General features: G+C 38.0%; 1 protein-coding gene across 3 annotated transcripts in view; it reads left to right on the top strand.

Annotated features, from left to right (window-relative positions):
* CYP39A1 (cytochrome P450 family 39 subfamily A member 1) overlaps window positions 1-16,882 on the top strand; it is a gene marked incomplete at both ends in the record, with an annotated part of 64,303 nt that overhangs the window by 39,909 nt on the left and 7,512 nt on the right. For all 3 annotated transcript variants that reach the window (XM_079712543.1, XM_079712542.1, XM_079712541.1), the window contains 2 exons: window positions 5,654-5,749; window positions 6,596-6,684. In XM_079712543.1, the coding sequence (XP_079568669.1) occupies window positions 5,654-5,749; window positions 6,596-6,684 (185 nt within the window). The remainder of the gene's footprint in view (window positions 1-5,653; window positions 5,750-6,595; window positions 6,685-16,882) is intronic.

The following is a 16,882-nucleotide window of genomic DNA, read 5'->3' as shown; positions in this document are numbered from 1 at the left end:
ATTTTTATACATTATTCTTCACATTTCATGCATCTATGGAGTTTTCATATTTATTTCAAGGCCACATTAATAGTACATTGAGTTGATAGCTTAAATATTTAATTATTTCCTGACTCTTGAGAGTTTAGGTAGTTTTTTTTTAATATGGTAATTATTTGTATCTTTGTGGCTAGTACATTTTCTTTTTTAAGGATTATCATTGAATTATGTTTTCGTAGTGGATTACTGGTCCAAGGGTATGAACACATTTATGATTCACTGCCTAAAATCCTTTCACAAAACTGGAGTATTTTATAGGTCCAACACCTATGGATTCCCAATAAAAAATTTTAATTAAAAATGATAGATATCCAAAAGAATTTGATAAATTATTTTAAAAATTCATAGTCTCTTACTTCTACTTCCTCACACCCACATGTTCTTCCTAGAGGACATGAGGCTCAGATGCATCCAAGGTGCCTTTCAAGCCCTCACAGCTGCAGTTATGCCTCTCTTAGTGGTAGAGCAACCCCACAAACACATACTCGGGCTGCTATCATTCCAGAATGTTCCAGCATTTCCTTTCATTATTTTTCACATCTCTTTTTCATATTTGTAAAAGGTGCAGCGTTTCCTGTACCTGCTATTTCCTCTGTACACAAAATAAACACTGCCTTTCCTCTTAGGAGGCCCAAACTAATCACTGTGAAGTTCACCCTACAGAGTTGAGACTTTAAAAATAATAAATGGAACAGTTTTTTTTTCTTATTACACAAGCAAAGTATGGTAATTAGGGGGGGAAAAGACCATAAAAAGAAGCTAAAGGAAGAAATTAAAAATTGCTTAGAATCTTGCAAGTTAGAGATAACCACTATGAACATTTGGTATTATTATAATTTCAGAATTTTTTCCTGTAGTATGTGCATTAAAAAAATAAATTGGGGTCACACAAAGCTAATTTTCTCACAACCTGCTTTTACTTTATTTAATAATAGATCCCAAATAGTTTTCTGTATCAATAAAAGACATCCACATCATTTTGAATTACAGCATAATCTAATATATGGACATCAAATAAATTTTAAAATCAGTTCAATGTTCTTGAATATGTATGTGGCTTCCATTCTTTCACTATTATAAATAGTGCAAAGATTAACATTCCTATAGCTAAATATTTGTGCACATTACTGATTATTTCCTTAGTATAAATTTATGACTTAGTTCTTTTAAGCTTCAAGTATTTTCTAAAACAGGTGGAATGTCTTTGCTGAACATATTAATATGTTCCCAGGAATTTGGATCATAAAAATCATTTCAGATGGGATCATCTATGTTTTGACCAGTTGGACAACAGGTCAAGATTCCTTGCTATGAATGCTTGAAGTATTCTCCACTGCTCTTTCCTAATGGAATCTGAACAGGATATTTATTACAGTCTGAACAGAATATTTATTTTTGCTCCTGTAATCATTCCTTTCTATATATTTTTTTGGAATAAGTGAGAATGGACAAACTCTGGTTTCTTTGGTTTACTGTATTCCTTCCTTCTCTTTATTGTCAGTATTATCAGTATTTACTATCAGTATTTACTGTATTAGAAACTAAAGCTGAGAAATTGTTAAAATATTTATTTAATAATTCATTTTTAAAATAATAAGAAACCTAATACTTATTAAAATAATTGTGTGGGGGGGTTTTTTAAGATTTTTTTTTTGATGTGGACCATTTTTAAAGTCTTTATTGAATTTGTTACAATATTGCTTCTGTTTTATGTTTTGGTTTTTTGGAGCAAGGCATGTGGGACCTTAACTCCCCGACCAGGGATTGAACCCACATGCCCTTCATTGGAAGACAAAGTCTTAACCACTGGACCACCAGGAAAGTCCCCAGATGGTGTGGTTTTATGAAACATAACTATATTTTTCAAAACACAAAAAATATAGAAGAACAGCATCATTTTAAGTGTTTGAAAATCTCTCTGATGCCTTTTGCTAATAGAAGAAATCTGAATTCCCATATAGGTGTCTGCAATCAGTTGTTGTGATATATTGTCTCCTATTAATGGAAATGAAGAAGATTCAGCCTCACACAGACATGTAACCAAAACAGGAAGGAGTATTTTATTAGCCTTTTCAGATATTTCTGTGGCTATTCTTTGATACTACACTAAAACTCAACAGAGGTACTTTCTTAAAAGTTTGTTGCAATCTGAAAATATATTAATGAATTTTTTGTACTCAGTTACATTAAAATCCATTGGTCTATCCCATACTTTGAATGAGTCTTTTACCCAGGAATGGTTTTTGATCTGGCAGATTCTCTGAAAATGTCTTGGGATGCCCAGAAGACCCTAAGCCACCTTTGAAAGCCACTGTTGTGGAGAGAAGAGGGCTTCTTATGTTTAGGATTAATCAATGGAACCACAAAGCAGATGAACAGACTGTACCATATCAAAATTTAACATGTCCTATTTTTTAAAGTATAACCTAAATTAAATGTCAGCCAAAAATTAAGAATAAATGTCAGTATAAGTACAATTCAAGGGTTAATAATTTTAATATTTAATGAATTCACAGATCAATAAGTAAAGGACTAATATATATATAGATAAATGAGGATAGGACATGAGCACAGAAGTTTTATAGAAGAAAATAACAACATGGAAAATACTCAGCAAAGACATAAACTTTTAAACAGCAATCAAAAAAAAAACTATTTTAAATGTCAGATTAGCAGATGAGAGGGCAATGAAATTGATACTCTCATATATTTAGTTAGAAACATGTCTTGCTACAAAATTTGAGGAAACAGTTGAGCAACATGTATTAATAACCTTAGATGTTCCAAAGACATAGGACATGTATATTCCTATGTTTTCTGAACATATATATTAAAAGATTTTATGAACAATGCTTTGTGGAAGAAGATGTTTGTGATGGCATTACTTATTATAGCAAAAACAGTAGAGAACGATTGATTAAGAAGCCACTGGAGAGAAAATTAATTTAAATGAGTATACAATATAAAATAATACTTATGCTATAATATCAAGTGAACAATATAAGTCAAAAATTATTCAGTAGGATAAAAACAATATTTATATACTAGGTATTTATGTATGTAAACAATATTTATCAGTATATATAAACAACAAACTATATTTAAAAACAACAATAAAAAAACCCACAAAGCTAAACTACTGTTATTAGGTAAAAGTACTGGAGGGAAGTCTAGCCAATTGATAACTGTCTTTTGTTGCCAGCTCTCTTGTTGTTTTCTTTTCTAGTTTTTTCTATTTTTCTGAATTTTCCAAAATTTCTAGAAAGCAGTTTTTATTACACAAAAGAATATACTTTTAATTTTTAAAGTAATATATATATATATATATATATATATATATATATATATATATATATTTTAAACAACTAACACCAACCAAGCTCCTGACCAAGAGCTAGAGAGAAAGAATGTGCTTTGGGACTCCTCTGATGGATGCTTTGCCTTTACAGGACTCCTCTTTTCTTGAAGTAAGAGTCTGCATTCCTTGCACCCACTTTGGTCTTAGCATCCTTCTTGAGTTACAACAGAGAATCCTTCTGCTCTTCCCTCTTCAAAAAAAGCCAGTCTCCGGACTAGCAGATGAAGTTCATCTGGCCTCACAGCATCCCTGTGGGGTGGGCTAGCCAAGTTCACTTCTGTCTACCTGACAGGTGTCATTATTGCCAACACAGAGAAGCTGTGACTTCCACTTCCTAGTGATCTATGCCCTGGTCCTCTGACTGTTTTGTCTCCCTCTTGATCTTTCTCTTCATGTGCCATGTTAACAAGGACAGGACTGTTTGGCCCAGGCATAACGATGTCCGTTTGCTCAGAGGATTCCTTTGATACAACCAGCTCTCACACCCTTTGCTGCCACTCATCCGCCTGGCATTTGCTGCTGCAACAGGAACTTCTGTCTGGTCTCCTCCCTGTTGCTAGCGTGAATGCTGTTCCCGAGGCCGCCTTTGAAGTCTTCCTCTACTACCCTGCTCTGTAGGCTGCAGCAGTCAGCATCTCCACATCACGATCCTAGGTCAGCAGCCACTGAAGAGGGCTGGGGGGAGGGTGGGGGGAGGGGAAGGGCAGCGGCTCCCCCGACTGGATGCCTGGCCCAGGGCTGCCCCCAACCATATCAGGGCCCTCCCCAGCTGATTTCAGAGCCAATCATGACCCCTCTAGCCTCAGTTCCAGCAGAGGTAGAACAAACACACAAGACTGGGATCTCACAGGTCTTTTCCATGTTAAAAATGGTAAGAGGGCATGAGCTAAAGTCTCCCTCTCTTCCTATCTTGACCTGACGCTCTCCAGCAATCCTGGCACTGAAATGACCAAACTCAAGTAATACTCAGCAACCATCGGAGTCAACAGAGATTCTCTTGGGTTAAAAAAGGATGGCCCCTCCCCATACTCCACTCCCTGCTCACATGAAAAGACATGTTTTCAATTGTACCATGCTACTGTTCTAGATACGTAAACTTAAAGTAAGTGTTTTGCAGATATCTTGAGGACACTTCAAAATTACACAGGATTAAACAGATGTGGCTTCTGATGCTTGGCAAAGGGAGTTACTAATAAAACGTCTTCAGCTCAGTAGAGACGGTAGCTCTCTAGTGATATCACACCTTGGGGGTGCTCTTTGTCCTCTGGTTCCTGAACAAGGTGATGAAAAGATGATTTTGTGAAATAGTTTTTAGTTCTTGGTATAGTTTATATATCATGAAAATCTATTGTAATGTGAATGGAGAAGGATCATGCAGACTCTGCTGCTTGAGGAGACATACTGTTTATCATCAGTTTCACAACCACTGAGACCTCAAATGTGAAACCAACCCAATAAGCCCACAACACTTGCTTTGTCGGATGTCTTCCTAAGCAGTTGTCTTCAACTTCTTTCTGCCCTAACAGCTGCTGCTAGAGTGAAACAAACAAACAGAATCCACTGCCCCTGCCCTGACACTGTCGTCAGCATCCCCAAGGACAGAACATCCACTACCCCTGTTCTCAGTGCCAGTATGGCCAGTGTCCTGTCTCAGAGTTAGTTTTTTCTGTTCTAGAACCTGGGAATCCACTGTGGTTTCCATCATCAAGACCACTTGCTGCAAACTCCAATATCAAACATCAGAAGCTTAGATAGCTAGTGGGAAGCAGCCTCATAGCACAGGGAGATCAGCTCGGTGCTTTGTGACCACCTAGAGGGGTGGGTTAGGGAGGGAGATGCAAGAGGGAAGAGATATGGGAACATATGTATACGTATAACTGATTCACTTTGTTATAAAGCAGAAACTAACACACCATTGTAAAGCAATTATACTCCAATAAAGATGTAAAAAAAAATCAAAAGCTGCATTACAGTGGACTTAGACCAGTTTCTAAAATTTTCACATGTATCTCTATCTTCCTCCATGTAACCAAAGATATATGTATGTATAACTGATCATCAGAATTAGAAATCAGTAATTGCCTACATTGGAAATAGAAATGATCCATCTAGGAAAGAGATTCTCTCACCATTGATTATACGATGTATATGTCTTCTCTCTAATATGGTAATATGGTTGTAGGATTATTTTTAATGACCCAAGCTCTCATTAAAGCAGATCTCAAAACATGACTTGGAACCATTTTTCTCTTATAGAATTATACCGTTCCTTCTGGTGACTTGTTGATGTTGTCTCCATTTTGGCTACATAGAAATCCAAAGTATTTTCCTGAACCTGACCTGTTCAAGCCTGTAAGTTGTCTCTTTCAGTATACATTGTCCTTGGATTTCCGCCAGGAGTATGAATTCATAAATTAACTAGGGCTATATCATTAAGCAGCCATATTTCTCTGGTAACTAAGGCTACAAATCACAGACTAGATTTGTAATATAGATGTCATAACATTTACAAATCAGATAGAAAAGTTTTTGGAATAAGCTTCACCAACTTTAAAATAAATTTTTGTCTGAAACCAGCAGGACATGTTAAAAGTAAATATGCTTGGTTCTGATAGAAGCCATATTTCACGTTCTTCAGGCAATTGCTTCTGTTATTGGTTTCCAAGGAGTACAAAAATAAAAATGAAGCAAATTAAAACTGTGTTCTGCTATTTCCTAGAACTGGGGAGTTACAGGGCTAAACAAAATCTTAAGAGGTCATTTAGTCCATTTTCTGCCTTTAGGTAAAACTGTCAAAAATGGCATCCAGATGAATTAATTCTGCAGACCAAGCTTTCTCCAACAGGGAGGGCTGTCAGTGTCTCATTACTAAATTTATTACCAAGGGCAATTTTATGATGGAGCCTGAGGCCTTATTATAAATATTCTTTCTCTTCTGAGGTCAATTCTGTGGTTGATTTACATTATCATTTACATTTACCACTTAACAAAGTTCTTTTTAAACCTTTTTATTTATTAGTTCCCATTCCAAAAACATAATTGTGGCTGATATTAATAACAGGTTGGAAAAAATTACCAACAACCCTGCAACTTTATATGCAAGGATTAGCTGTACAAGATCATTTTTAGCCTAGAGAAATAAAGTTAAGCTTATTTATATAAGACTGATTTAGAAAAAAAAATGCTTTCTTCCCACAGGAACGTTGGAAAAAGGCAAATTTAGAGAAGCATGCTTTCTTGGACTGCTTCATGGCATTTGGGAGTGGGAAGTACCAGTGTCCTGGAAGGTCAGTGCGACAGCTGGGGCACATTTATCCAGAAAGTCTGCAGAAAGACGAGGGCTTGGAGGGGGAGAGCTTCAGTTTAATCCCTCTTTTCTCTATTATCAAAACTACAGGGAAATCTAGGAGACCACATTCTGTTTGATTGGCCCTCGTATTGTGCGATGTCTTCATGGGAATGTCTGCAGTGGCTTCTGATAGGAGACCTTGTGAGAATAAAATATTATAGTTGCAGCTGCCAGATGAAAGCTGGGTTTGTGTTTCAAATGCTCAGCTTTCCTATAAGGATAATTTGAAGTGGTTTGAGTTCTACCTGTTTTAAAGATATAGATAGAAGAAGAATATTTCTTGAACAACAACATTAGCACAGACATTTGCTGAGATTACAGAACATCTTTAACTTCGAGCATGACCGCAGCTTACTGGGTGGTTTTTCTTTATTGAATTAGTTTGGTTCTATAAAAAGTTGCCTTTGATATCTTTTTGAGTTAAATTAACGTGGCACCCAGGCCTCCTCTTCAGTGGGATGCCCTGTTCTAGTGCAGATTATTTACTGTTTATTTATTCAAAAAGAAACCTTTCTGAACATCTCACCTGTGCCAGGCCCTCTGCTAGGCCTTAGGGATAGAGCACTGAGGAAGATGGGCAGCCTACATTAAATAAATCCCATTTCCTTGTTGTGATGGTTCTGTTGGAGAAATCTTGGTACCTATTTGTGACAAAATCTCACTCAGTGAACATACAAATACTTTAAAAATTCTATATTCGCAGTATTGTAGTTTCTTAAGGCAATTGTCTTTGTTGTTTGAACATAATTACCAATCCATATTTGCAGTTGTGACTTACTCAATAGCATCCGTTCAACTCCTCCTTTGTTTTCTGTTTTATAATACCAACTTGCTTTTCATAATTGACACCTCCCCCAAAATGGTTTCAATTAGCCTTAGCCAACCATGGAAATTCTATCTTCCTTCTTAGAAGTTATTCTAGAAGCTGAGGGGTAAGCAGATTTGTGCCTGGTGTTTCCCTGGAGACAACTATTTGTCCTGGGGTAGGTCCTTGACTTAAACTGGCCAATCAGACTGAAAGGGGAGACTTTCTTCTTTCACGTTTAGGAAAGTATATACTGTCCTCTCCCACTGGAAGTGAACAAGCAAGCAGGTAGCTAGCTCCAGTTGTTGCTAAGAGCAAGTTCAAGAGGAATAAGCTTTAGGATGGTTTGGAGTCTGTGGACACAGAGTAGAGATATGTGAAGAGCTTGGTCCATGAGATGTCATGAATCATCAGTTTTGAGGAGCTACTCTACTTCCTGTTATGTTAGATAATAAATGCTTTTTATTAATAATATATATTACATATATATGTAATAAATGTTCACTTATTTTTAAGGCAGCTTGAGTTGGAGGTTTCTTTTTTTTTATTGAAGTATAGTTGATTTAGAATATGTATCAGTTATTTTTTAAATGCCAAAATGAGCATATTTGAGGGAAAAATAAAATGATTAATAGAGTCTAGGAGTTCACATAAGCTTTCATACTTTAATGCTCTTGAATCTCAAGGGTTTTAAACGCCAAGATGCATATTTTAGTAGCAGAAGTTCTAGTCTTTTTTTTTTTAATTTTTATTGGACTATAGTTGATTTACAATGTTGTGTTAGTTTCAGGTGTACAGCAAAGTGAATCAGTTATACATATATGTATATCCACTCTTTCAGATTCTCTTCCATACAGGCCATCACAGAGTACTGAGTAGAATTCCTTGTGCTATACAGTAGGTCCTTATTAGTTATCTGTTTTACATATAATAGTGTGTATATGTTAATCCCAATCTCCCAATTTACTCCTGAGTTGGAGGTTTCATTGGTGAGATCTGAAAGCATGCTGACATACCCACCAAAAAACTCCAAAGTTAACATTATAATTGAGTGTCAGATATTTTAAGGGAATAGTATAACCAACAAAACCAAACAATAACTACAAAAACCCATCATGCTCACCCTTTCTCATATTATTTTTACTTTAGAAAAGCAGTTCTTTTTTTTTAAATTAATTAATTTATTTGTTTTTGTTTTTGGCTGCATTGGGTCTTCGTCGCTGCCCGCGGGCTTTCTTTAGCTGCGGCGAGCGGAGGCCACTCCTCCTTGCGGTGTGTGGGCCTCTCATTGCGGTGGCTTCTCTTGTTGCGGAACACGGGCTCTAGGCTCACGGGCCTCAGTAGTTGTGGCTCCCGGGCTCCAGAGTGCAGGCTCAGTAGTTGTGGCACATGGGCTTAGTTGCTCCGCAGCATGTGGCATCTTCCCGGGCAGGGATGGAACACGTGTCCCTCATTGGCAGGCAGATTCCTAACCACTGTGCCACCAGGGAAGCCCATAAAAGCAGTTCTTAAACCAATAATACATTTATTATTTTTGTCACCAATATCAATGTTGTAAGAGTAGGTCTTCTAAAAATGTTAGATATTACTTTTTTTCAGGTCCCTTTATATATATTCCCAGTTGTAACTAAAGAGTTTACTATAAGCATCTTTGAAACTGAGCTAGAAGTATTTTAGACCAAGAACTGAAATGCTTTGCAATGAAGCATGTAGTATGGGCCAATGGTCAAGGATTAACTGATGACTATGGTTTCTAAGAGGGGCTGTTATGACATTACTGTGATATCTTTTGAGGCTGACAGACATTTGCTTGAGTTTGACAGTAATGGGTACAAAAGAGGGGACCATGATATTTCACCTCAATCAATAGTATATTATTTATACAGAAACTATACATTTTTCAATGTACCAAGCTTATACTATATGTAAGGCAGTGTCCTGGGTACTGCAGAAGCTTTGGGCAAGAGTAAGACATGTTCTCAGCCCTCAGGAGATGATGTCTGGGAGAAGGCGAGGAGGATACCATATCGAGTTCATAAATAACTGCAAGGAACGCGGGGTGAGAGCTGGCCAAGCATCACACTGTGGGGATTCAAGAGAGAGGGTGTATCTGGTCAGGGTGATCTTAGATGATTTTCTTGAGAGAGTGGCTTTTGAAGGGTTGGATGAACTTCCAGACTGAGGGAACAGTGATCGAGGGGTCATTTAGTACAGGGATATGTATGTTAGGGGTTATGGTTTTACTGTTATTGAGACCAGACTACAAGTAGTAGCAAGAAGACAGACTGAAAAGGGACATTGGCCCAACCGGGAAGGCCCTTTAATACCTAGGTACACAGCTCACAAAGCACTAAAGAAGTATAAAAAAGTTTTGGGTAGAGCAGACTAGAGTGGGGCATGCTGACATTCCATGTGAGAGACATGAAGTGGTGCAATCTACCAGATTTGGAAGATGATTAGAAACAGTGACCAGGTGAGAGGGAGGATTTGAGGAATGCTGTAGCTTTGAATCTAGGTGGCTGGAAGAGATGGTAGAAATAGAGAAATTAGGAACAGGAGCAATTTTGGGGACAAGATATTAAGTTTTCCTTTGAAAACTTTTGAGTGTGAAGTGATTAAGTTTTCCTTTGAAAACTTTTGAGTGTGAAGTGCAACAAAACATATATCATATAACCAAAATCTACAGGTTAAATATGAATGTTGAATAAATATGACTTAATTTTTAAAAACCTACTTAATCTAGTTTTCTATTAAGCTTCTATTTTTAATAGTCCATAATTTTCCTGTTACTTATTTTAAACAGCCAACTCATGAAACATTTTTTTTTTAAAAAACAGACAAAACAGAAAATTGTTCAAGAAGGTAAATGACTTCATTTGGACAACATATGCCAAGATAGATCTTTGCACTAGAAAGTTAATCCCACAAACCCTTAGTATAATCCCTAGAAAATTGCACCCATTCTTAGTTTGTGTACCTCGAGCCAATTTATTTTCTCATGTACCAAATACTCAGTGAGTCAGAGAAAGTTGCCCGGGAAGTAGATGACAATCAAAGTTTGTCAAGAAAACAGTCTTGTGGCCTTGCAGCTGTCGCGCCTTGGTGTTCAGGCCACTGAGGCAGTCTGAGAGCCCCTCTCCCAAGTGAACACTAAATAAGAACTCAGTGCTGCCATCAGCTCCCAACCAAAAAGCAGAATGGAAGAACTAGTGTTCCTCCTCAGAATGATAGGAGTTCAGAAAATATATATGGAGGGTGAATCCCTTGCTAGGCACTTCCCTGTAGTGGAAGGGACCCCTTCCCAGTAAATCTACTGCTGGAGAAGTCTAGTGATTTTGCAGAAAAACAAACAGGAGAAAGCACATGAACTACTAGACTTTACCAGCCATGGTAGTATGCGAAATGAAGAGTGGACATTTTCCTCTTAACTGTGAATGTAGATGGAGGAATAGGACAGGGGATTTCCAGTGGGTGTCTCTGAGAGTTGATGATCTTAGCAGAAAGGGATGTGCTTGCCATCCCCACCCCCTGGAATGCACACCAAAGCCAATAGCCCTGATTTTCCTTGGTTCCCATCCCTGCAAGAGGATCCCAGTTGGCTGTATCATTGTGCTAACTGATATGGGTTAAATTCCAGTGTAAAACAATAGCCCTAGTCTTCGGCAAGATAACGCCCTTACAAAGGCATGCTTGGATAAGAAAAGGGTGTGATAAGAGGAAGGCTGCTGTACTTGAGACATGGAAATGAAGCATGGATTCCTCGGGGATGAAAACTGTGATTTCTACTTTTTTGTGTGTTTGGGTTCTTCATGTATCCTAGGGCAATACAAGGTCATAAAGTCATGGACTTATCTTGAATTACTAATGAAAATCACATTGCTGTTGGAAAATTAATTCAAACATAGGTCCAGCTGATAGTAGGTTAGTAGGACTATTATTCAACCCACCAAATATCTCTTGAGCAGCTAGTATTAATATGATTTCCTTCATTCAATAAATATTTATCAATTGTATGCTATATGTCAGGGTAGAGCTCTAGGAGTTACCTTGGAAAACAAAATAATGGATGAAGCCCCTTCCCTCAAGGAGCTTATAATTTAACTCAAAACACCTTATTAAACACTAGGGAGATTCAAAGACACATAACATTCCTGAATTGCTTATAATGCAGTTGGAGAGATGAGACATAGCAACATGAAAGACAGGCTCTACTTAATAGCATGAGATGGCACTTGAGAAATGCCAGAGGACTCATCTATATCATAATTGCCATAGGAACTCAGAGGAAAGGGCACTGGAAAAGGCTTTATGGACTAGATGAAAATAATTAGTAAACAGCACAAAAGAAAGCATACCTTCCTGAAAGGCAGTGGTATCAAACGTTGAGGGTAGAAAAAAAATTAAGTGCTCACAGGAATGTAATGTACCTACTATATGTTAGTGGTAGCAAGGCAACTCTATATTTAGGGTTTGTGAAGCTCTGAGTACAGTAGTTTCTATATGTTTATTATATTAATGATAATGTAATTTTAATAATTGTGCCTTATTCAGTACAATATCTTTGCACAATCTTGTATTTGAGAAGCACTATACTTAGAGGTAGCTGATTGCTCTTGAGCAGTGAGCAACACCAGTCCCTCTGGATTTCACGAGAAGTTGCAAATTCAGTTCATTCTGAGGAATTTGTTACATAAACAAATGCATCCCCTCAACTCCAGTCGGTAAATGGAACAGAATGAACTGGATTTACTAATATAATATTGCCCTAACATTTTCACTATGGCCATGCACATGTCCTGGAGGGGATGTGAAAAGGGTCGAGAGTGGGAAGAGCGGATGTAGTTCACTCCAAGACTGGGCGAGGCTGCCAGATCCTTTTATTAACTTCTAGCCACGCTTCTCTCTCCTTTCTGCTTTACTGAGGGGCAGTGACTCACTCAAAGGAGCCCAGAAACCATTGGTGAAACCGCAGTCATTACTTTCCCAGCCATCTCATTCTGACACTTCATGATGAGGCTAAGATTTAAGTCTGTCAAGAACAGAAGCAGCAAATTCCAGAGTGATTATTTTTAATTTATTTTTTATACAGCAGGTTCTTGTTAGTTATCTGTTTTATGCATATTCGTGTATATATGTCAATCCCAGTCTCCCAATTCATCCGACCACCATCACCCCCCCACCCCTACTTTCCCCCTTTGGTGTCCATAACGTTTGTTCTCTACATCTGCCTTGCAAACCAGAGTGATTTTTGATACTTAGGCCAAAGTGCTTGTAAAATAAAACATGTTCATTTCTGCTCCAAAAATGCCAGGAAGGACCCTCTTTTCCTTTATTTACCAAATAGATCACTAGCCTCTCAGTCGTGCACAGGACACCTGCACAGGATTTGTAGCCGTTGGAGAGAAAAAAAGGGCACTTTGGGCTAAGTATCTCCCCACCACTTTTTTTTGTTTGTTTTTCATGGGCTTTCTCCCCTCATCAGACTGAGTTACTGCTCTTTGATAAGTTTGGTCTCTTTGTTTTTCAGAAAGAAGTTTCAGCTCCTAGGAAAAGAGGACTGGCATTAAAACTGTGCTATATCACAATTGCCCATGGGTTATTATCTCTCCATTGTTACTGTCTTCTTCTTCCTTGCTAATTGCCCTAATTTTCATTTGGAGATTCGTGGGATGCTGAGGTGCTGATTCTGCCCCCAGCTCTGTAGGAGTGAGGCACTGTTCCCTAAGTCAATTCTCACATCCCATCCCTGTGCCCTCCCTCCCTTCCCATAGTGATTGATTTTAGTCTTGCCTTGTGTTTTAAGCAGTACAATTAACTACCAAGTGAAAGTTTCTGTTGAGACTTCTGGGTCAGAAATAATCATTCCCTGTAGGATGTGAATAATGAAACACTTGGCCCCAGAAACTGTCGGCAGCTATTTTGAGACTATAAAAGTAGGATGAAGTTGGTACCATAGAGCAGAGCAGCAGAGGCGAACTGGCTTCATGGTAACATCGTTGAGCCGTTGGAGTGATCTCTGCCTGAGGCCAGCACCAGCTCTAGGTTTTTCAGGTACATAAATCGATACAGTCCCTTCAATACCGAAACCAGTCTAATGGGGTTTTCTGTCACTTGCAACCAAAAGCGTCCTAAGTAATATATAATTTCCTTAAATGCAAAAGCTTTCTTTCAAGATGTTGAACTCCATGAAATATTGTATTAACATATACTAACCACATCAGTTAATAGCTTTCTAAATAGCTTGGGCTTTGTAAGGGGGGGGGGGAGTTTCATTTACTCTGGGTATATCACCAAAGTAAACAAAAACAAATGTCACTTCTTAAATTTTTCCTCCTGGAGGGTCTGGAATTTAAGATATAGCACAAGATCCATTCTATTTAGTGGGTAATTCATCTTAATGAAGGCAGTAATGTTCCTTTGCCCTTTTCTTGAATAAGAAGCTTTAGAAAGAGGTATCCAGTGTCTAGCTCATAGTTCATACATAGGGGAGTTTTTCTTCTAGTAGGATCACCGTTAAAATAATCCTGCCTGCCACCCTGAAAAGCAGTGACCTCAGAGACAGTACTCCCACTAGGACATGATTCTCGTCTCCCCAGTGAAACAGAAAACTGCATCTCAAGTCAAGAAGCCCTGAGGTCCTCCAGACCTTTCCTCTTTGCTTCCTCAACTGCTTTCTCTCCAACTTTTCCTCCTTCTAAATATGTCCCATTCCCTTCTCTTCTCTTTCTCACATCTTTTCTTCTTTTCCTGCTCTTCCAGTTTACCCTAATCCTGTTCTCATTTTATTCTGGATTTGCTTCCCCATATTTAGGACCATCATCTCTCTGCTCACTCTTCCAGATTTTGCCCACACCATCATTCCCAATCAAACGTTTGGTGCCCCGGCCATAATGTTTCCTGTGTAGCTGAGGTATTCTCGCTAATTTTAATTTTGTGTGCTAAAACTAAAAGGTTTGATAAACTACATCTTTTAACATATTTTTTCCCTTTCTGCTTGTCAAGTGCCTCTAGATCAGTGATCCTTAAGTATGATCCCCAGACCACCAGTGATAACATTACATGGAAACTTGTAAAAAATGCAAATGGGGCTGACCTTCCCCAGAACTACTAAGTCAGAAACTCTGGGGGTCGGCCAAGCAACTTGCGTTTGAACAAGCTTTTCCATGTGATTCTGATGCATGCTAAAGTGTGAGAAACACTGGTCGAGATTATTTTGCCTCCTGTCTTATAGGTTTTTATTTTCCTATAAGATTTCTTAAAGGGGGTGAGGTTGTGGGAAAAGTACTTCCCCTTTAACTTGAATAGCCATGCTTCAATGAAGGATGCCTGTGAAAGTATGTCTGTATGCTGCCTTCTCTGAATTCCAGGGCAAGACCATTCTATTTTCATAAGCTGCAGCTGGTAGCAACTAGGAATATACTTCAGAGCCCCTGCTCCTGGTAACAGTGGCAGTTTTCCAGCCCATGCTGGCACTGCCCTCGATGACGTCTAGTAGGAAAGAAAGAGAGAGATTTTCTTTTAAAAAGGGGAAGAGGGATTCAGTCTCAAAATCCAGACATCTAAAACGAAAATCCTTCCTTACCGCTAACCCTAGCATTCCTCCTGTACTCTCGGTTTCTCTTCCATGTCTCACTGATCTCCTAGGCCTGGGCTTCTGGAGCCCCCTTTGCTCCTCCCTCTTCTCGGCCTGCCATGTCTACTCCCACCTCCTAAACCAGGTCGTCCTGCCCCAGGTGATGTCATCATTTTCTTACCCTTCCCCCAACTGTATTATCTCTTCTTTCAATCCATCTTACTCACTACATACCCATGAATTTTCCTTAAATAATTAGCTCGAATTGTCACTTTCTTGTGAAGACTCTGGCACCACTGCCTGCCAGCCAAACTCCTCAGCCTAGAACTCCAGACTCTCCAAAAATCTGACACAAATATATCTTTCTGAACATCTGGGAACGCCCACACCAGAGGGTCTACCAGTTGTCCCCTGACTACCATGCCCATTCCTCCCCTCACACTCACTCTATACTGGGTCTGGAATGCCCCCACTCAACATGTCTACTTATTGAAGCCTGTCCTTCCATCCAGGTCTAGCTCAGGTGTCACCTCCACATAGAGTTGGTCAACTCTGGATTACAGTGCTTGCTCCAGACCCCAAATCTCCATAGCCCTTCTGTTTCCACATTTATCTTACATTGTTACCTTTCTCATCTCTCCATGTGCATTACTAGCAATGTGAGGGTAGAGTCCAGGTTTTGTAGGACCTTGTGTTCTGTGTAGCTTGAACATTTATTTACAAAGGGGGAAAACACACAAGTACTCAGTATTTAAGGAATTTTCAACATGTTTATATTTTAATGAGCTTTATTTGTAGATGTGTAATGTTCTTGTAAGTGTAAAAAATACATATTATAAATAATATGCCTCATTATTTTCACTGTTTTGACATTAGAAGTACTAAGAAAACATTCCTAGCATGAACATAGCTCAGCTTGCTTCTGAGGAGCTTTTGTAAAAATACGGATTTATGAGGCTCATTTTCTTTGGAGTAATGGAGCTTTTAATGTCACAGGTATGTATGTGTTAGTCCCTGATGTTTTAGACATCGAACAAAATTCAGTAACATGGTGAAGACTTGAAAGCACAATTTATTTTTTGCCATTGCAAAAAAATTAACTTTATTTAGTGGATAATTTAGGTAATTCTGCTAGAATATCCAAATATTTGGATTTGGAGAAAATAAGAGTTTTAGCACATATTACTTTATTATCTGTATTATTAACTCATCTTACTTTTTTTTAACCAGAATATCAAAATGTTTAGAAATGATAGTAAATGTAATATTAATTTTTATACAATTTCAATAACTAATACTAATTTACTAACTGAACTAACTTAACCCTCAAAAAAAAAAGAAGAAAAATACTAAAGCCTCACAATGCACACAGTATTAGTTGGTCAAAAGCCTGAACTATAGTTTTACCTTAAAGGAAATTCAGTTTTATGATTTTTAAGAACATCACAGGGACTAAAGTTAGTTAAGGAAATGCTTACAGGTTCTAGTGGAAAACTATTTTAGTGAACTGATAAACATTAGCTCTATTTCTAATCAAAACATGCATAATGTTTCTAAAATAGTTCAACTTGTGCTCTTAAATAGCTTAGGAACTATTTCTTGTTTACATGACTTATTTGCGTGATAGAGGAAATATTCATTGAGGGCCTCTTATGTATAATAATGTTTAAAGAACCTTCATTTTCACATATAAGTATAATTTTTCAGTACAATTTATTCACAAGGTCTGTTGTATTTTCAGGGTCAAAGTCTCAACAC

The sequence above is a fragment of the Hyperoodon ampullatus genome, assembly GCF_949752795.1.
Source record: "Hyperoodon ampullatus genome assembly, chromosome: 10".
Lineage (NCBI taxonomy): Eukaryota > Metazoa > Chordata > Mammalia > Artiodactyla > Ziphiidae > Hyperoodon > Hyperoodon ampullatus.
The sequence above is the reverse complement of the archived record's forward strand: the minus strand, read 5'-3'. Positions and strand labels throughout refer to the sequence as shown.